This window comes from Gigantopelta aegis, chromosome 8 (assembly GCF_016097555.1).
Source record: "Gigantopelta aegis isolate Gae_Host chromosome 8, Gae_host_genome, whole genome shotgun sequence".
NCBI classification, from domain to species: domain Eukaryota; kingdom Metazoa; phylum Mollusca; class Gastropoda; order Neomphalida; family Peltospiridae; genus Gigantopelta; species Gigantopelta aegis.
In genome coordinates this window covers 24,021,585-24,039,377 of record NC_054706.1, presented here as the reverse complement: position 1 = coordinate 24,039,377, position 17,793 = coordinate 24,021,585, and the positions used below count along the sequence as shown (strand labels likewise).

At 38.1% G+C, this 17,793-nt stretch overlaps 1 protein-coding gene across 1 annotated transcript; it reads right to left on the bottom strand.

Annotated features, from left to right (window-relative positions):
* Positions 1-14,891: 14,891 nt before the first annotated feature.
* LOC121379216 (sodium-dependent dopamine transporter-like) lies at positions 14,892-17,778 on the bottom strand. The gene is made up of 4 exons (XM_041507721.1): positions 17,681-17,778; positions 16,568-16,668; positions 15,830-15,997; positions 14,892-15,425 (listed from the first exon to the last, which is right to left on the bottom strand). The coding sequence occupies exons 1-4, from the start codon at positions 17,709-17,711 to the stop codon at positions 15,234-15,236; spliced, it is 492 nt and encodes a 163-aa protein (XP_041363655.1). The 5' UTR covers positions 17,712-17,778; the 3' UTR covers positions 14,892-15,233.
* Positions 17,779-17,793: the final 15 nt, after the last annotated feature.

Sequence of the window (17,793 nt, the reverse complement as noted above, 5' to 3'; positions counted from 1 at the left end):
ACTCTTGTAACATATGTAGGGGAATCTCCAAACGTTGCCATATCCAACCATGAACCCGAGAAGCGAGAAGAAATACTCTATCCATCGGTTCCAGTTCATTGTGGATGGTTCAGCTGTAATCTTTTAAACAAAATTGTCACTTATTATCAAGTCCATTGTTCCGTCACCATCCATCAATATATCATAAATATCCATACAACTGAGCTATTCATTTCCTTCATTTATTCACCATTCAAAATTATATTCATCCTTTCATTTCTCACTCAGTCTGCCCGCTTGGTCATCTGTTCATCCATCTATTTACCCACCAATCCATCCATCCATCCATCCATCTATCCATCTATTTACCAACCAATCCATCAATCCATCTATTTACCAACCAATCCATCCATCCATTTTCCCACGAATCCACCCATCCATCTACTTACCAATCAATCCGTCCACCCATCTATTTACACACCAATCCATCGTTCATCATCTATCTACCCACCCACTAATCCATCCATCCATCTATTTACCCACCAATCCATCCATCCATCTATTTACCCATCCATCCATCTATTTACCCACCAATCCGTCCATCCATCTAATTTGCCCACCAATCCATCCATCTATTCACCCACCAATCCATCCATCCATCTATTTAACCACTAATCCATCCATCTATTTACCCATCAATCCATACATCCATCTATTTACCCACCAATCCATCCATCTATCTATTTACCCATCAATCCATACATCCATCTATTTACCCACCAATCCATTCATCCATCTACTTACCCACCAATCCATCCTTCCATCTATTTACCCACCAATCCATCCACCCATCTACCCACCTATCCAGCCATCCATCGATTTACACACCAATCCTTTCATTGATCTATTTACTCACCAATCAATCCATCTATTTACCCACCAATCCGTCAATCTATCTATTTGCCCACTAATCCGTCCATCCATTTACTCACCAACCCATCCATCCATCTATTTACCCACTAATTCATCCATCCATCCATCTATTTACCAACCAATTCATCCATCCATATATTTACCCACCAATCCATCCATCCATCTATTTACCCACCAATCCGTCCATCCATCTACTTACCAACCAATCCATCCATACATCTATTTACTCATCAATCCATCTATCCATCTACTTACCAAACAATTCATCCATCTATCTTTTCGTCCGTTTGTTCGTCCATCCCTCCTTCCATCTCTCCATCCATCCATTTATCCATCCAACCCTTTCCGCCCAAGAGTGGTATTTTATACTTACATGTATCTAGTTTCAAGAAAATGGACCACTAAATGTAGTATTTATCTTGATTTAAGCCATATTTTATTGGAACTTGTTTTCTCACAAAATAGCATTCGTATATTTCATTAAACTTTCTCTTGCCTTTTACTCCAGTGTACATTAATCAGGCATGTGTGCGTGCGTGTGCGTGCGTGTGCGTGTGTGTATCAGGGCTGAGTAGGTTGAAGCAAATTTGTAAAATGTATTTTACCATTGTAGCTTGTCTTGACCACCCTAGAAACTGCGCTTGCCACAGTCTATATCCCCCCCCCCCCACCCACACACACATACACACACATCCTGTATATATTCCTGCACACGCACCTGTTAATTATGGATACGAAATAGCTTTCATACAAATGAGAGGCGGGACGTAGCCAAGTAGTAAAACGCTCGCTTGATGATCGGTCGGTGCGAGGTCGATTCCCGTCGGATGGCAAATTGGGCAATTTTTTGTTCCAGCCAGTGCACTATGACTGGTATATCAAAGGTCGTGGTATGTGATATCATGTCTTGGGGATGGTGCATATAAAAGACTCCTTGCTGCTAATGGGAAAAATGTAGCGGATTTCCTTTAAGACTATATGTCAAAATTACCAAATGTTTGACATCTAATAGCTGATGATTAAGAAATTAATGTGCTCGTGGTGTCGTTAAAGAAAACAAACTTTACTTTCATACATATGAACTGTCACACCGGAGCTGCGTCTGTCTGTCTTTCTATTTTTGTGCAACGAAACATCAACTAATAGACAAATTATATCTAAAAAATTACAAAACGTACCAAATGTAGAATGAAGTTCTTGACATACAATGAAACACACACGTCCTCGGGTCCAATCCACCACTCCTGTATTGCTTGTCACATTTGTTGGTACATTAAAAACCTAAGATGATACCAAAACGTGACTCAGGGATCGTTTTTTAAATCTGATGATGCACAACGTGTGTCCGTCCATATTCGACCGTGTATTACCTCCGTTACAATTCTAGGTACCTGCTATGCACAATACAAAAGTAAGGCTACGTGACACTGCTTGTTGACAATGACCGTGATCTTGTTGAAACAACCCCTTTGACTCTACTTTGTGCACAGATACGAATTTTAATTATTGTAAACGGTTTTGTTGTTCAGATTTGTACCAGAGGATGTCACACGAACACGGACGGGATGTAGGTCAGTAGGTAGAGCGCTCGCCTGAGATGCTTGGGTCGCAGGATCGAACCCGCTCATACCAATAAAAAGAGTTTAAATGGTTGAAATTTGTGATTTAAGTAGATCAACCATAATTGTGTAAATCGTTTCATGATGTTTACGAATGACCAATACATAATTTCTTGAATAGGATTTTGATACCTTTTTCCATTGCAATTATTTATCTTGAATCATACCACACACGTTGGATTCATTTGTGTGGTATGCTGCGATACATTCTTGCATTTCTGGCAGCAAATAATGCCCTTCATAAGATATGGCTGTTAATTTTATAAATTTTATGACAAATGGCCGCCATCTGGTTTTATATAATCCTAAAGAAATGTACGTAACACATTTTATTTACGATTATATGGCGTCAAACATATGGGTAAGGACCACACAGATATTGACAGAGGAGACCCGCTTTCGCCACTTCATGGGCTACTCTTTTCGATTAGCTACGTCCCGCCCCTTTTCAGAATAGATGCAGAACATGATCAGTAATAACATATCGAAAGTCACCCAATTTCCTAGGTGTGCTAACGTCCCAAGAGACGTAAAGATATAAAAATAATTACACTAAGAAGAAATAAATAAAGTTTGTTTAGTTTAACGACACCACTGGAGCACATCGCTTAATTAATCATCGGCTATTGGATGTCAAACATTTGGTAATTCTGACTCTTAGTCATCAGAGGAAATCCTAATAAATTAATATTTAAAAAATTAATTATCTAAATAAATTTGTTAAATGTATTAGCACGTTCACTTACTATCGAACTTTTAATTGTATAAAGGAAAAGTAGTTCTACCCTCAAACACATTTGTTTGTCGTTTTAAAAAATAAAAGATTCTTAATCTTCTTGTTCCAATTTATATAAATCATGTAATAATTTTACTGTCTCAAGTTTCCCTTTTTTTATTTGACATAATCTTGGGTAACGTTAAAGGGTCGAGGCCACCACATGATCCTGATTCGAAATGGGAAGCTCTCGGTGCCCAGGCAGTACAGACTTGAACACTGTATACAGATATAAATAAATACATATATATCTACACAGTTGAAGATAGGTGAAAACGATTAGCGGTGAAAACATCTGTGTTGTTACCGACATGATAGGTACTTTAGAGTTTAACGTAGACATTAATGTAAAGAAGAAGAAGTTTGTTTTATTTACCGACACCATTAGAGCACATTGATTAATTAATCATCGGCTATTGGATGTCAAACATTTGGTAATTATGACTAGTAGTCATCAGAGGAAACCCGCTACATTTTTCCTAATGCAGCAAGGGATTTATTATATGCATGTCACGGGGATTCTATAATACCCGTAACTGAATAAAACACGATTGTCCAAATATCTCTCCTAACTGTATATCTATTAGATCTCTCTGTAACAGGCAGTTCAAAACCGCTTTGGCTCGTCTAGGTATGATCAGAGATACGATCTTATATAAAGTATATGTAATGTAGCACGTTTAGTTCACTAGAAAACACAACAAAAACACAATACACTTTGGAATCTGTATTAACCTACGCTGACAAATGTACAGCCGCAGTAGTTAATTAATAACAACAATAATAACAACCCAGACCTGATCACTTAATTAGTTAATCTCTAGGTGTCTAGTTTACACAATATGCTAATCACTTCACCGTGACACAACACCCACACGTGTGATAATTGAGAAACGCTTCTAGGGGAACTTAATTAATAAAGGAATTACAGCTCTATTCCTAACTGGTTAATTTTTAATTAACCCTAACTACTCGTTCAGTAACCTTGTAACACAGAATTAATACTGGTACCTATCACAATAAAGACAATAACCTACAGTTTACCTAGGTCTTCTAGGATGACTGGCTAAGCTTTATATTACCAAATACTCGTATAAATATAGAACAGTAAGACTACGATTTACTTCGTCAGATGACCGAAGACACTGTCTAAAGAATATTGGTATAATACAGTATTAAAATATTTAAAGTCACATCAATCACATCAAGGTTATACAACAGAGCAGAAATAATATATTTACCCAAAGTCCAAACGGACTAACGTTCCCTGGGAGCCGTCCTTTTTGCTTCTCCTCGATAACTAAAAAAAACTAGCTATTTATTATAAAAACAGAATATCGCCTGGGGGTACAAGGCGGTCCCCCCCCCCCCCCCCCCCCCCCCCATCAAGTGATATATTCCCAACTCCCAGAGACGCATTTTTCTCTTTGATTGCCAGACTTACTGACGCCATCGTCGCCAAATCACGGTTGTAAAAACCGCACTCGCAGAGGTATTACGTAACTACTCGCCACATGGCCTCCGCACCTGGCTAAGTGTGTACGGTCGCGCGGAGGTATTACGTAACCAAGTGCACACGACCTTCTAAAACAATTAATATCGCCACAGGCGAAAAGATAATTAAGAGCATGTACCGTCACAATGCACTTTACCACAGATAGGAAAGCACATACTACGGCCTTTATCCAGTTGTGGCACACTGGTTAGAACGAGAAAAAAATCCAATCAGCTGAATGGATCCACTGAGGTGGTTCGATCCTACGACGCAAGCACCTCAAGCGGGCACTCTACCGACTGAGCTAAATCCCGCCCCTTAATGTAAAGAGCAATCCATTTCATATGAACCTAGTAGACCCGATATTCTTTGCACCATATACCGGCCTCTGTGGCGTCGTGGTTAGGCTATCGGTCTACAGGCTGGTAGGTACTGGGTTCGGATCCCAGTCGAGGCATGGGATTTTTAATCCAGATACCGAATCCAAACCCTGAGTGAGTGCTCCGCAAGGCTCAATGCGTAGGTGTAAACCACTTGCACCGAACAGTGATCCATAACTGGTTCAACAAAGGTCATGGTTTGTGCTATCCTGCCTGTGGGAAGCGCAAATAAAAGATCCTTTGGTGCTAATCGGAAAGAGTAGCCCATGAAGTGGCGACAGCGGGTTTCCTCTCAAAATCTGTGTGGTCCTTAACCATATGTCTGACGCCATATAACCTTAAATAAAATGTGTTGGGTGCGTCGTTAAATAAAACATTTCTTTCTTTGCACCATATATGCGGCTGCGTTAACTTTCTACTTTGATGCGACGGAACCTAAAATAATAGCCAAATTATATTTTTAAAATCACAAAACTTACCAAATGTTGAATGAAGTTCTTGACTTACAATGAAACACACAAGCCCTCGGGTCCAATCCAACACTCCCGTTATACATTAAAAACATTCATACCAAAACGTAACCCAGGGATAATTCTGTTCACGTTTGTGACATGTAAGAGTTATACACGCACTTTACAAGGTGCAGCGGAGGATCCAGAAAATCCATTTAGGGGGACCAATCTCATGTTGTCGAAGGCCACAAACGTTTCCGAACGTTATCAACACTCTCTTACCGTCAGAGACCAATCTATGTAAATTCTGCGCAATCGCTGCTTACCAAACGGTAGTCAAACATTTTCCGCTCGAATACAGCAACAATCCTGAACACACTCCGAAGTGGTCAGACTAAGCCCATAGCCAAAGCTGATGGGCAATGGCCGGAGTGTGGCGTGGTATCTTTTCCTTGTATGGCGGGCTCCCTTCAATTTCCCAAATACTCAGTCTTATTAGACATTTTACAAAGACTACAAGCTGCAAAATTTAATAATACGTACATGTATTAAGATATAGCCTATCTTTTCCGAATATCATCGGTATTTTCTTTATTTCTGCGTGTCACTTGAAAATACCCGTCTCTTAGCTCCGACTGGTTCTCCTAAATATGTCCATAGATGTCAAAAAGGAAAGGAATGGCATTACTAATCAAATTAGTTCACATAGTTGACCCAACAATAAACTTCAACATGTTTCGTGTATTTTCTTTATTTTGTTAACATCGCAGATCCTAGTCTAAACCCGTAAAACCGGACACCAAGTTTGGCTATCTGTAACGTATTTGGATAAAGGTACAACAGACTGAAACAAGTGTCTTTGACGTTGAAATGAGGAAATACCCTTGAAAATAGACAGGGTACGGCCCTGTTATTCAAGTCTGGTCCGAACAGAACGAGCATGGTGTATTAATGACCGAATAAGCGAAATCGACACTTAAGTCAGAGATGACGTAAAATAGGGTCAAATGTCGTATTATAAGCTCAATCGTTCACTTTCCGGATACTATCCTAAAATGTGTCACACTCAACTCGAAAATCCTTCGAGAGCCATTTTGGGTCTCAGTCAGAAATCTAAGATGACCCCCATTTTTAAGATGGCCGCCATTTTCAACAGTGCGGTTTGAATTTTGTCATAATTAAAAAAAACCCAACCTAACACCTAACACGTTGTACTATACCAAATAAAATCCCATAGGTGACCATATTAACGTTTGTTTAGAACACTATATGCAATATATCAGCCAAACTATGACCTATAAATATTAGCATTACAACCCCTACCTCAAAGTATTAACTGAGGAAAATGGTACTTTTCATGGGTCATTTTCACAATGAAATGTTGCATAAGGAGGATGCTACTTTAAGAGAGAGAGAGAGAGAGAGAGAGAGAGAGAGAGAGAGAGAGAGAGAGAGAGAGAGAGAGAGAGAGAGAGAGAGAGAGAGAGAGAGAGAGCTATTAACTTTTTTACTAATTGCTATTTTCAACATTCTGCCCATTTTCAACCCCCCCCCCCCCCCCCATCCCGAGTCAGGCCACCGATCTTATCTAATTTCTTTTTGACTACCCGATCTAATCTAGTGACCAAATTTAATGAGTAGAATGTTCTTTATTAATTATATTAATTAGAGAAGCGCAACAAAATTTTAAAGGCCCACTATTTAATTTTTGGATGTAAATTTCAAAATTGTCTACTTAATTTTTTTTCTGTCCCGGGAAAAAACCCTGGCTATCCAGAGACAGGCCCCGGGACGGACATGCTCGAAACTCTGGTGGTATATGAGTATGTAAAAAGTATTCGTACTCGCTCTCGCTACGTCACAGGTCAGTGGGTTTTTTATATATATACTGTGCATTAATAGTGTACCATGACTGTGGACCTTTAATAAAATAAATTATATTTTAGAAAGCGCGGATCAAAACAATAAATATATTTAATTTATTTTATTTGAATACTTAAATTTCCTATTATAATTAATTAATAATTTAATATAATAATTTAGACGCTGTTTTGAAACGGGCAATTCCAAATATAAAAAATTAATAATTATAATTATATTAGCCCTAAGGAGAAAGATGAGGAGGGTTAGGCCAAGGCCCACAGGGTTATTTAGTGGGTAGATGTAAGAACACTGTTCCTATCCGGAACTTCAGTGTGACCAACACACACACACACACACACACACACACACACACACACACACACATATATATATATATATATATATATATATACTACTCAAAAGAATTTAAGGGTCAGACAATATTTTCGACATTATTTTCTGAATGTCAATTATATTAGCTAGACCATAATGTCACGCATGGTATTGTTCCATTTTGACGAAAATGGGTCTAAGCAACCCATAAATGAATTAAAATCCACTGTCATTGACACTGTCGACTAGTTCTAATGGCGAAAACATGCTTACATTTGCACGTAAATTAGGGCGAAAGCGAAAGGTCTGCTAAGTGCCCATAACTTGCTTTTTCACAAAGCGCTTCATTTGCACGCTTTGCACGTATATTCCATGTTCCCAATGCTGAATTTCCGTATAATTGGAGCTTGCGTTCGTGTACGGTGCACACTCCAAATTCGACAATGGTACGACTTCAACTGACTATCGAAGATCGAGGAAGGGCTATTGCTTGGCTTCACGTTTTAGGCACGCAGTTTTAAAATGTCCATATGCCTTTAAATGGTGTAATCAGAGCCCAATTACTGGTATATCAAAGAATTTTGTATGTGCCGTCCTTTCTATGGAAAAGTGCATATAAAAGAACCTTTGCTGCTAATGGAGGCCGAACCCTGTGGCAGACATGCTCGAAACCCCCGTGGTATATGAGCATGACAAAATATTACCCGACCCGACCCGCCGCTAATGGAGGCCAAACCCTGGGGCAGACATGCTCGGGACCTCCGTGGTATATGAGCATGACAAAATATTACCTGACCCGACCCGCTGCTAATGGAAAAATGTAATAGGTTTTCTCTGAAGATTTCGTGTCAGAATTACCATTTGTTTGATATCCAATAGCCGATGATTAATTAAACGCGCTCTCTCACAGATGGTTGACCTAATTATTGACCCAACAGGTATTATATGACAATATATACATTTGATTTGTACCTAAAAGTACTTTATTGAACCATCTACATAACCACCATATCACACTTATTATTGATATTTTATAATTTAAAAAAAAATCGAATTATGGGTACGGTTCATAATTCTGAGAAAAATAACGGCAATGTTAAGAGCAGAGGTGTGACGTATTATTTTGAGTCACGTGACGAGCATTCCCCGAATAACCGCAGTGTCAAAACGATTTACCAAGCTCGTGTAACGAAAACGCTTGACCGTCCTCTGCGACGTAGGGTAAATAGAAAAACAACAACAATGAAAATAAGTTATTAAAACAATAATAAAAACATGTAATAAGCTTATACATTAATTTATTTTAGTAACAAAAGCATGTTCAATGTCGACAATCCCGACTAGTTAGGCCTTTGCATCTATAGGTAAATTTATCGTTAGTTGTACGCGAAAAACTCTAAAACATCTGGATCATGAACACCTTCATTTGCCACCTTGTCAAATTCATTATTATACAAAATATGCCATAGCAGCTGACTTGGGATAGGAATTGTTACATTTTTAAAGAATACTCTGAACTAGACGGTGTTTATATACGATGTGGCTATATATATGAAGACCGTGTCTATAGCCTCCACTAACGAGGGCTGGTTATATTCACAGAAAAAAAATGTATATAGGCGGTAAATAAGTACATGTATTTGATTGATCCATATTACCGAACCATCTGGAACAGGAGGAATACATCATACTAAGTACTGTACGAACAGTGTATTTTCTGAACAGTGGAGGGGGGTGGGGAAGTATATGAATTTAGCGGACTCTTTTGTGTACGTTTTCCATAGATATATGAATAGCGTCATATTGACCCTACAGTACTAACAAAAAATTAATAATAAATAATAATAATAATAATAATAATAATAATAATAATATGAATAAATAAATAAATAAATAAATATAACAATTACAAATTATCAGCTGCTCAGGTAGATTAACTGAAAGAGAAACAACTACGGACAGTACACAAACTAACAACAGGGCTTGAACTTAATAATTTTTCACTGATTGCAACTATGAGGCTGCTTTCGTAAATTTTGTAAACAAAAGTTAATTTTACCGCAAATAAATATGACTAAAAGGTTATTTTGCTGTATTTAGTCACATTTCAAATGTTCAAAATTGCAAGGGGCAATAAAAATAAAAATACATTTTTTTTATAGGCTACTAGTAAAGCTGAGAACACTCCCGGGTCCCCCTCTAAATTTATGTAATGCTTCTGTAACAACCTCCCCCACCCACCCCACCCCACCGCCACGTCATTTTACCAACATTATAATACATGTAATAATAATAATAATAATAATAATAATAAATAATAATAATAAATGGTGAGTTCATGTTCCGACGATTTATTATTCTATTTCAGCGTATTCGTGAAATAATATATTTTTTATCATTTGCCATGTATATAGCCGGCCCTCATTTGCCAAGTCTCTATACACGGCGATCGTTTATATAAAATCCAAAAATACATTATACGGTTGTCGTATATATAGCCCCATCACTACGAGTTTATTTTTCCGTATTTTTCACGTCTCACCACAAGAAGAGTTCCACATTTTAAAAATGAAGCGTGTCATGGAATTCCCTCGATCGTAGTTCAATTAAAATGTTTTGCATCATACAATAACTAGGTTTGGTATTCCAAATGAATGTAATTTCCATTTATAATGCATATTTAGAGAAATAAGGCACACTAAATCCGTCGTTAACGTCGTTAAAAAAACTCAGTAGCTTCGCCAAGAGGAATGACTTTTCACTGCAGTCCATTTGAAACGAACGGATTACAGCCGAGCAAAAATCCCGTTCGTTTTGGGCACGCAGAGTATCAAAATGTACACATGCCTTTAAATGGTGTAATCAGAGCCCCATTACTGGTATATCATAGACTTTTGTATGCGCCGTCCTTTCTGTGGGAAAGTGCATATAAAAGAAACTTTGCTGCTAATGGAAAAATGTGACAGGTTTCCTCTCAAGACTTCGTGTCAGAATTACCATTTGTTTGATATCCAATACCCGATGATTAATTAATTAATGTCGTTCCAAAAAAATTGAACGATTTAAGCAAATGTAACAAATAATATGGCATCTCTTGTCCCAAGAAGGTGTCCCAAGGACATCTTGGGCCGAACGCTGCCCAAAGGGTCCCAATTGGGACATCTTGGGCAATTGGGACATTTTGGGCTTCAACAAGGCTCGCTGTATTCAAGAGAAACAAAACGTTATGTCATTCAGAGACGCTGACACCCTCTAATTCTAAAACCCATATGACAGCAGACATGACACATACACCAAGCCGCTGCCAAAGGCACAGGACAGTACATACCACCCTGTTGAAATTTTAATTTGTGTTCTAAGAAGGATAAAAACAAGATAAAATAAACAACAAAATAAAATACTGAGCACGCTTGTTAAAAACCTGTATACATGAATTTTAAAACAAAAACATCAAAGGGTAAAAATAACATTAATATGGATAACTCAATCTAAGAAGCGTTGAAAGTTTTACTGCCAGATAAATCCCCCCCCCCCCCCCCCCCCACCCAGCCGACCCATACAAACATTTACAAACAACAACACCGACACCACAATAAAAATATAAAATAATTACTATAAATACTTCATAATTTATATACAATAAAAAATATCACCGACCACAACCAAAAGGTTAATATAAAAATAAGGATGGACCGGGAATATAAATAATAATTAAATAACTATAATAACACATGGGGTACTGGTCTGTCTAGACCTACTGAGTGGAGACATATCGCCTTGCGAGTTCCCAAGAGGACTACTCACTCAGTGGCCACATCGTGCGTGCCCCAAAGATATTTATTGTTTGACAACTGAGGGGAAATGGTCCATCTAAACCTACTGGGTGAGTGCATATCACCGGAACGAGTTCTTAGTGGCGCCACTCACCAAGAGGTCACAATGTATCCACCCCCATTCCAAAAGAAATAATTTAAATCAAAATAACTCCCCAAGTCCAACCAATTTAACACTACAAATTTATGTTAGTAAAAATTATATACACAGTTAAAAATTTTTTTTTATTAAAACCGGTGGAAATTAATTTTAAAAATCAGCATAGTCGGCCAGGCGCGACAACCGATAAGAATAATGTAGAAGAGCATGGCTAAAAAGACGGCGGCCGCATAGAAGTAATTTCACCAAAAGATAAGTTACTTCCCTTCAATTGTCGTTATCGACTTGGTAAGTATTCGGTACTCAATCTACAAATAACATCTCGCGATTTCACGTTTGGCGTGAGAACCAGGCTATGAAACTTTCACTTTTAGCCGTTTCGATCTTCAAGTTTATTACCATATACTACTTACAAAAGATTTATCCATGGCAAAAATTTAATAAATATCACAGAAATAACAAGTGCTAAAATGATGTTTATGAGACTGTGTTGGTGGTATTGCTAGAATTCACGATATACCTCACCCCCACAAACCATTTCTCATCGGATTTAGACGATTCACGAGAACGGCCCCGACCAATACAATCCATATGCTTCCGATTCATATTTTAAAAAATGCAGTGTAACCATACCTAAACCAACGCGTTCGCTACGAAAAAAATCTCACTGGTACCAAACGTTCTCATTGGGTTTAAAGGTAGACTAAACTCCAACAAGAGCCTTATGTGTTGGAAAGATGCATACCCGGACCACCAACACATACTGACACTTTAACAAATGAAAAACGCGTAATTTTAGAGTTAATAAAAAAAACATGAGTATTCCTGCTAAGTGGGGGCAGCCATTTTGTGTGGAATTAAAACTTTAATTTAGTTTAGAGAGAGAAAGACCAGGCCCAGCGGTTGTTTATAAACAACTGCCCTGATATGGTGAAAGAGAGTTCACGGTGTCTGGGAAAGTCACTTTCTATCTTGCAGACCAGTACAGCGGTCAAGCTTTCTTCCCACCCACAGTACATACCACCCTGTTGAAATTTTAATTTGTGTTCTAAGAAGGATAAAAACAAGATAAAATAAACAACAAAATAAAATACTGAGCACGCTTGTTAAAAACCTGTATACATGAATTTTAAAACAAAAACATCAAAGGGTAAAAGGGTAAAAATAACATTAATATGGATAACTCAATCTAAGAAGCGCTGAAAGTTTTACTGCCAGATAAATCCCAAAAGATATTTATTGTTTGACAACTGAGGGGAAATGGTCCATCCAAACCTCCTGGGTGAGTGCATATCACCAGAACGAGTTCTTAGTGGCGCCCACTCACCAAGAGGTCACAATGTATCCACCCCCATTCCAAAAGAAATAATTTAAATCAAAATAATTCCCCAAGTCCAACCAATTTAACATTACAAATTTATGTTAGTACAAATTATATACACAGTTAAAAAAAAAAAAAAAAAAATTAAAACCGGTGGAAATTAATTTAAAAAATCAGCGTAGTCGGCCAGGCGCGACAACCGATAAGAATAATGTAGAAGAGCATGACTAAAAAGACGGCGGCCGCATAAAAGTAATTTCATCAAAAGATGAGTTACTTCCCTTCAATTGTCGTTATCGACTTGGTAAGTATTCGGAACTCAATCTAAAAATAACATCTCGCGATTTCACGTTTGGCGTGAGAACCAGGCTATGAAACTTTCACTTTTAGCCGTTTCGATCTTCAAGTTTATTACCATTTACTACTTACAAAAGATTTATCCATGGCAAAAATTGAATAAATATCACAGAAATAACAAGTGCTAAAATGATGTTTATGAGACTGTGTTGGTGGTATTGCTAGAATTCACGATATACCTCACCCCCCACCAACCATTTCTCATCGGATTTAGACGATTTACGAGAACGGCCCCGAACAATACAATTCATATGCTTCCGATTCATACTTTAAAAAATGCAGTGTAACCGTGCCTAAAACAACGCGTTCGCTACGTAAAAATCTCACTGGTACCAAACGTTCTCATTGGGTTTAAAGGTAGACTAAACTCCAACAAGAGCCTTATGTGTTGGAAAGATGCATACCCGGACCACCAACACATACTGACACTTTAACAAATAAAAAACGCGTAATTTTAGAGTTAATAAAAAAAACATGATTATTCCTGCTAAGTGGGGGCAGCCATTTTGTTTCGTTTTTGTGACGTCCGGTGGTATAGCTAAGGGCGAAGTGACGTCAGCTCCGTCGTAGTTCTCTATGCACAGTGTAAACAAATGTTCTAATTTACGACTAGGCGCTTCGCTTTCATCAACCTGACTTGTAAAACAACATAAATGACTTGATAAACTATTTAACTAAATATATTTCAATTTGCATCAATATAACGAAATGGAGTTATAGTATTTTTTTCTTTTAAAAAATCCAAAGAAACAATGCATATTATTAGGCCTATTGGTAGGATACGTTCGAACAAAAACGACCACTCTCGATACCCAAGTGATAATTTTCTTTTCTTTGGGACTACGTAATTGGTCAGTTTTGTGATTTTTAGATGGGAAAGTCTTTTACAGTAATAAATCAGGACGGTCCATTACGATTTGAGGTTATTACACAATACCCTGTGATCTTAATAAAAGAGGCACGTCTTTTTAGTGTGTCTGGGGACCGTCTAAATATACACCTGCCAGTCAGGAACTACAGGTACAGGCCACAGAAAGAAAATACCAATTAACCCAGAAAACACTCCGACTATTATTTCAGTACGTGGGTTAATTTATGTACACAACATAATACAGTTATTTCAACACGTTGACAATGGTGGTTTATTTTGTATTGAAAAATAAACCACATATACACGTTGCTATGTTACTTGGATGGATATTATTACAGAACATTGCGATGCATCCGCAAAAATCAGGTATGTTTTGTTTCTTCATTTCGAAGACTAATTCCTGACGTGACACGTTAGGTATTACATAACCACCAGCTCGCCAAAGGGCGTATTCACTGGGATGGTACAAAATGGCTGCACCCGTTATATATAATAGCCGTTACATTTAACCGTTTTATTAATTAACTATACGATTATACTTGTTGATATTAAGCAATAATGTGCATTATGTATTGTTGAATATGCATACCAGGTTAAAAGCCTTGTTTTAGCATTCCTTTAACATGAAGCGTAAAAACTAGTCTAGCTAGCAATATTGTCCTGAAATCACGTTGTGCCCATTCAAGAAAAGTAACTCTGCACGCTATGCGACAGGAAGTGATCGCTCGCTCTCTGATAAGCATGATCGAAAATATCTCGGCCGATGCGGAAATTTCTAAACTTTTCCATGACTTTTCAGTTTTAACCAAAATGTTCAAGGCCCTTGAAAAGTGTTTTGCAAATTTCAAAACTTTTCCAGGTTTTTAATGACCGCGGGAACCCTGGACGATACAAATTTATCTCCTGAACAGTCAAGCGTCAGTCACACACTCGAGTGAACCTCCAAAGATACCCGTTCATCATTTAGCCGTAACACATCATCGTGTGCCCGTTCATCATTTAGCTGTAACACATCACCGTACACCCGTTCTCGTAAAGATTTCCTCTCTTCTTCATCTTCTTTGTAAATTGCAGGAACCCACAGAGAACTCGGTGTGGTGGCCGCACGGTATCTCTGAAATAGTTATCACATTAAAATTACATAAGAAGAGGAGAAAAAGATATAATTGCCAAATTAACCAACTAATTGTGCATGCTTTCACAGCAAACGGGAGGAATGTTTGGAAACGAGGAAGTGTCGGAGGGAGGGGTGGGGGAATGGGATGGCGCATGTCGGTTTTTAAAACATTGTTTTACTATTTCAAAGGACCAAATAAAATGGTATGTATGTACTCTTTTAAAAAAAATATATTAACCAATTTTAATTTCGCAATGCATCCTATATCTTGAAGACGGCCCATGTAGCCGAAGTGTGTGCGTGCGTGCATGCGTGCATGCGTGTGTGTGTGTGTGTGTGTGTGTGTGTCCAAAGCAACAGGAACATAATAACGAACATATGTAATAGACTGAGATACCTACCTCAGCCACACTTCCTGTCTGAGAGAGCAGCTTTATGACAGCGCCACCTGGGATGGGAATCAGCACGATAACCATGAGCAACCAGCCAATAGTTTCACCCCAGGCAGGATAGTACTGCCCTGCATACCGGACAGCCTCATACTTGATGTAGCTTAAAAGCCACAGTGACTGCAATGACATTCCATTCATATTAATACAATGTTCATACCTTTATCCAGTTGGCGTTGAAACATGCTATCCCGGGAATGCATCTCAATAACAATTATTTTGGTTGTTTGGCCAGGACAGTCAGTGGGAATGGGTAAATGGTTACTTGTTAGTAATGAGAGAGAGAGAGAGAGACAGAGAGAGAGAGAGAGAGAGAGAGAGAGAGAGAGAGGGGGGGGGGGGGGGGACGGACAGACGGACGGACGGACGGACAGAGGCAGAAACACGAATTCGGGATAAAATCACTTTACGTCCTGTGGCAGCACATTATAATTTTAAAATTCTCCAAGCCTTTTAGCAGAAATATGTATACTTGTTTATCACTAATAAGTGTAAAAGTAACAAGCATTGACACATACCACTATGATCTTGTAATGATAATATTTGATGTCATTTGAACTTGCAGCTATGCTTGTGTTCATTCTACCTATAGTTGATACAATTAACTCGCCCAGTTGTTGGTATATATCACCAGTATTCAATAAGATGGTTAATTATGGTGATGGTGGCCTCACCACTGTGGTGTATTACCAATATAATCGTCGGGGCGATAAATTTCCACGATATTTTGATGACGATCGATGGAGTAAATCCCAGCATCATGCGGATATCAGACATCAAACGATCGACACCTGGAACACAACGTCATTGTCATTGTTCAGTGGGGTCGTTAAACAAAACACATTTTAAAAATTTATCATACCCAAATAGGTACCTCCATACAACATTGTCACGGGGATTCTATAATACCCGTAACTGAATAAAACACGATTGTCCAAATATCTCTCCTAACTGTATATCTATTAGATCTCTCTGTAACAGGCAGTTATACCCGCGTTGGCTCGTCTAGGTATGATCAGAGATAAGATCTTATATAAAGTATATATTATTATAGCACGTTTAGTTCACTAGAAAACACAACAAAAACACAATACACTTTGGAATCTGTATTAACCTACGCTGACAAAGGTACTGCCGCAGTAGTTAATTAATAATAACAATAATAACAACCCAGAACTGATCACTTAATTAGTTAATCTCTAGGTGTCTAGTTTACACAATATGCTATTCACGTCACCGTGACACAACACCCACACGTGTGGTAATTGAGAAACGCTAACACACACACGTGCGATAATGGAGAAACGCTTCCAGGGGAACTTAATTAATAAAGGAATTACAACACTATTCCTAACTGGTTAATTTTTAATTAACCCTAACTACTCAATCAATAACCTTGTAATACAGAATTAATACTGGTACCTATCACAATAAAGACAATAACCTACAGTTTACATAGGTCCTCTAGGATGACTGGCTAAGCTTTATCAGAACGGTGAGCCTACAGAATACTGCGTCAGATGACCGGCAGCACCGTCTAAATAATATTGGTATAATACAGTATTAAAATATTTAAAGTCACATCAATCACATCAAGGTTATACACAGAGCAGAAAATATATATTTACCAAAGTCCCGTCTGAACTAATATAGATCGTTCAGTGGACGACGTCCGTGCCCCTGGATACTTCCCAAATGTTTCTCCTCGATATCTCTAAAACCCTAGCTATTTATTCAAAACTCTCAGAGACAGCGAATATATTATAATGAGATTTATGTAAATATGAAAGGTCACAATATTACCATAAATCCAACTGATGATGGCAACCTCCATAAAGGCGATGGCTGGAAGCGTATAGGCCGCAGAATACCAGTCTACCAAGGTCAACACGTACGCTCCGCCCCGTAAACCGAGA

Excerpts from the sequence above, each read along its gene's own strand:
- LOC121379216 (XM_041507721.1), bottom strand. The coding sequence starts at position 17,711 with ATGGAGGTTGCCATCATCAGTTGGATTTATG. Across the intron at positions 16,669-17,680 it reads CATCATCAGTTGGATTTATG|GTGTCGATCGTTTGATGTCT; the intron begins GTAATATTGTGA and ends GTTGTGTTCCAG. Across the intron at positions 15,426-15,829 it reads AGACAGGAAGTGTGGCTGAG|AGATACCGTGCGGCCACCAC; the intron begins GTAGGTATCTCA and ends TAACTATTTCAG.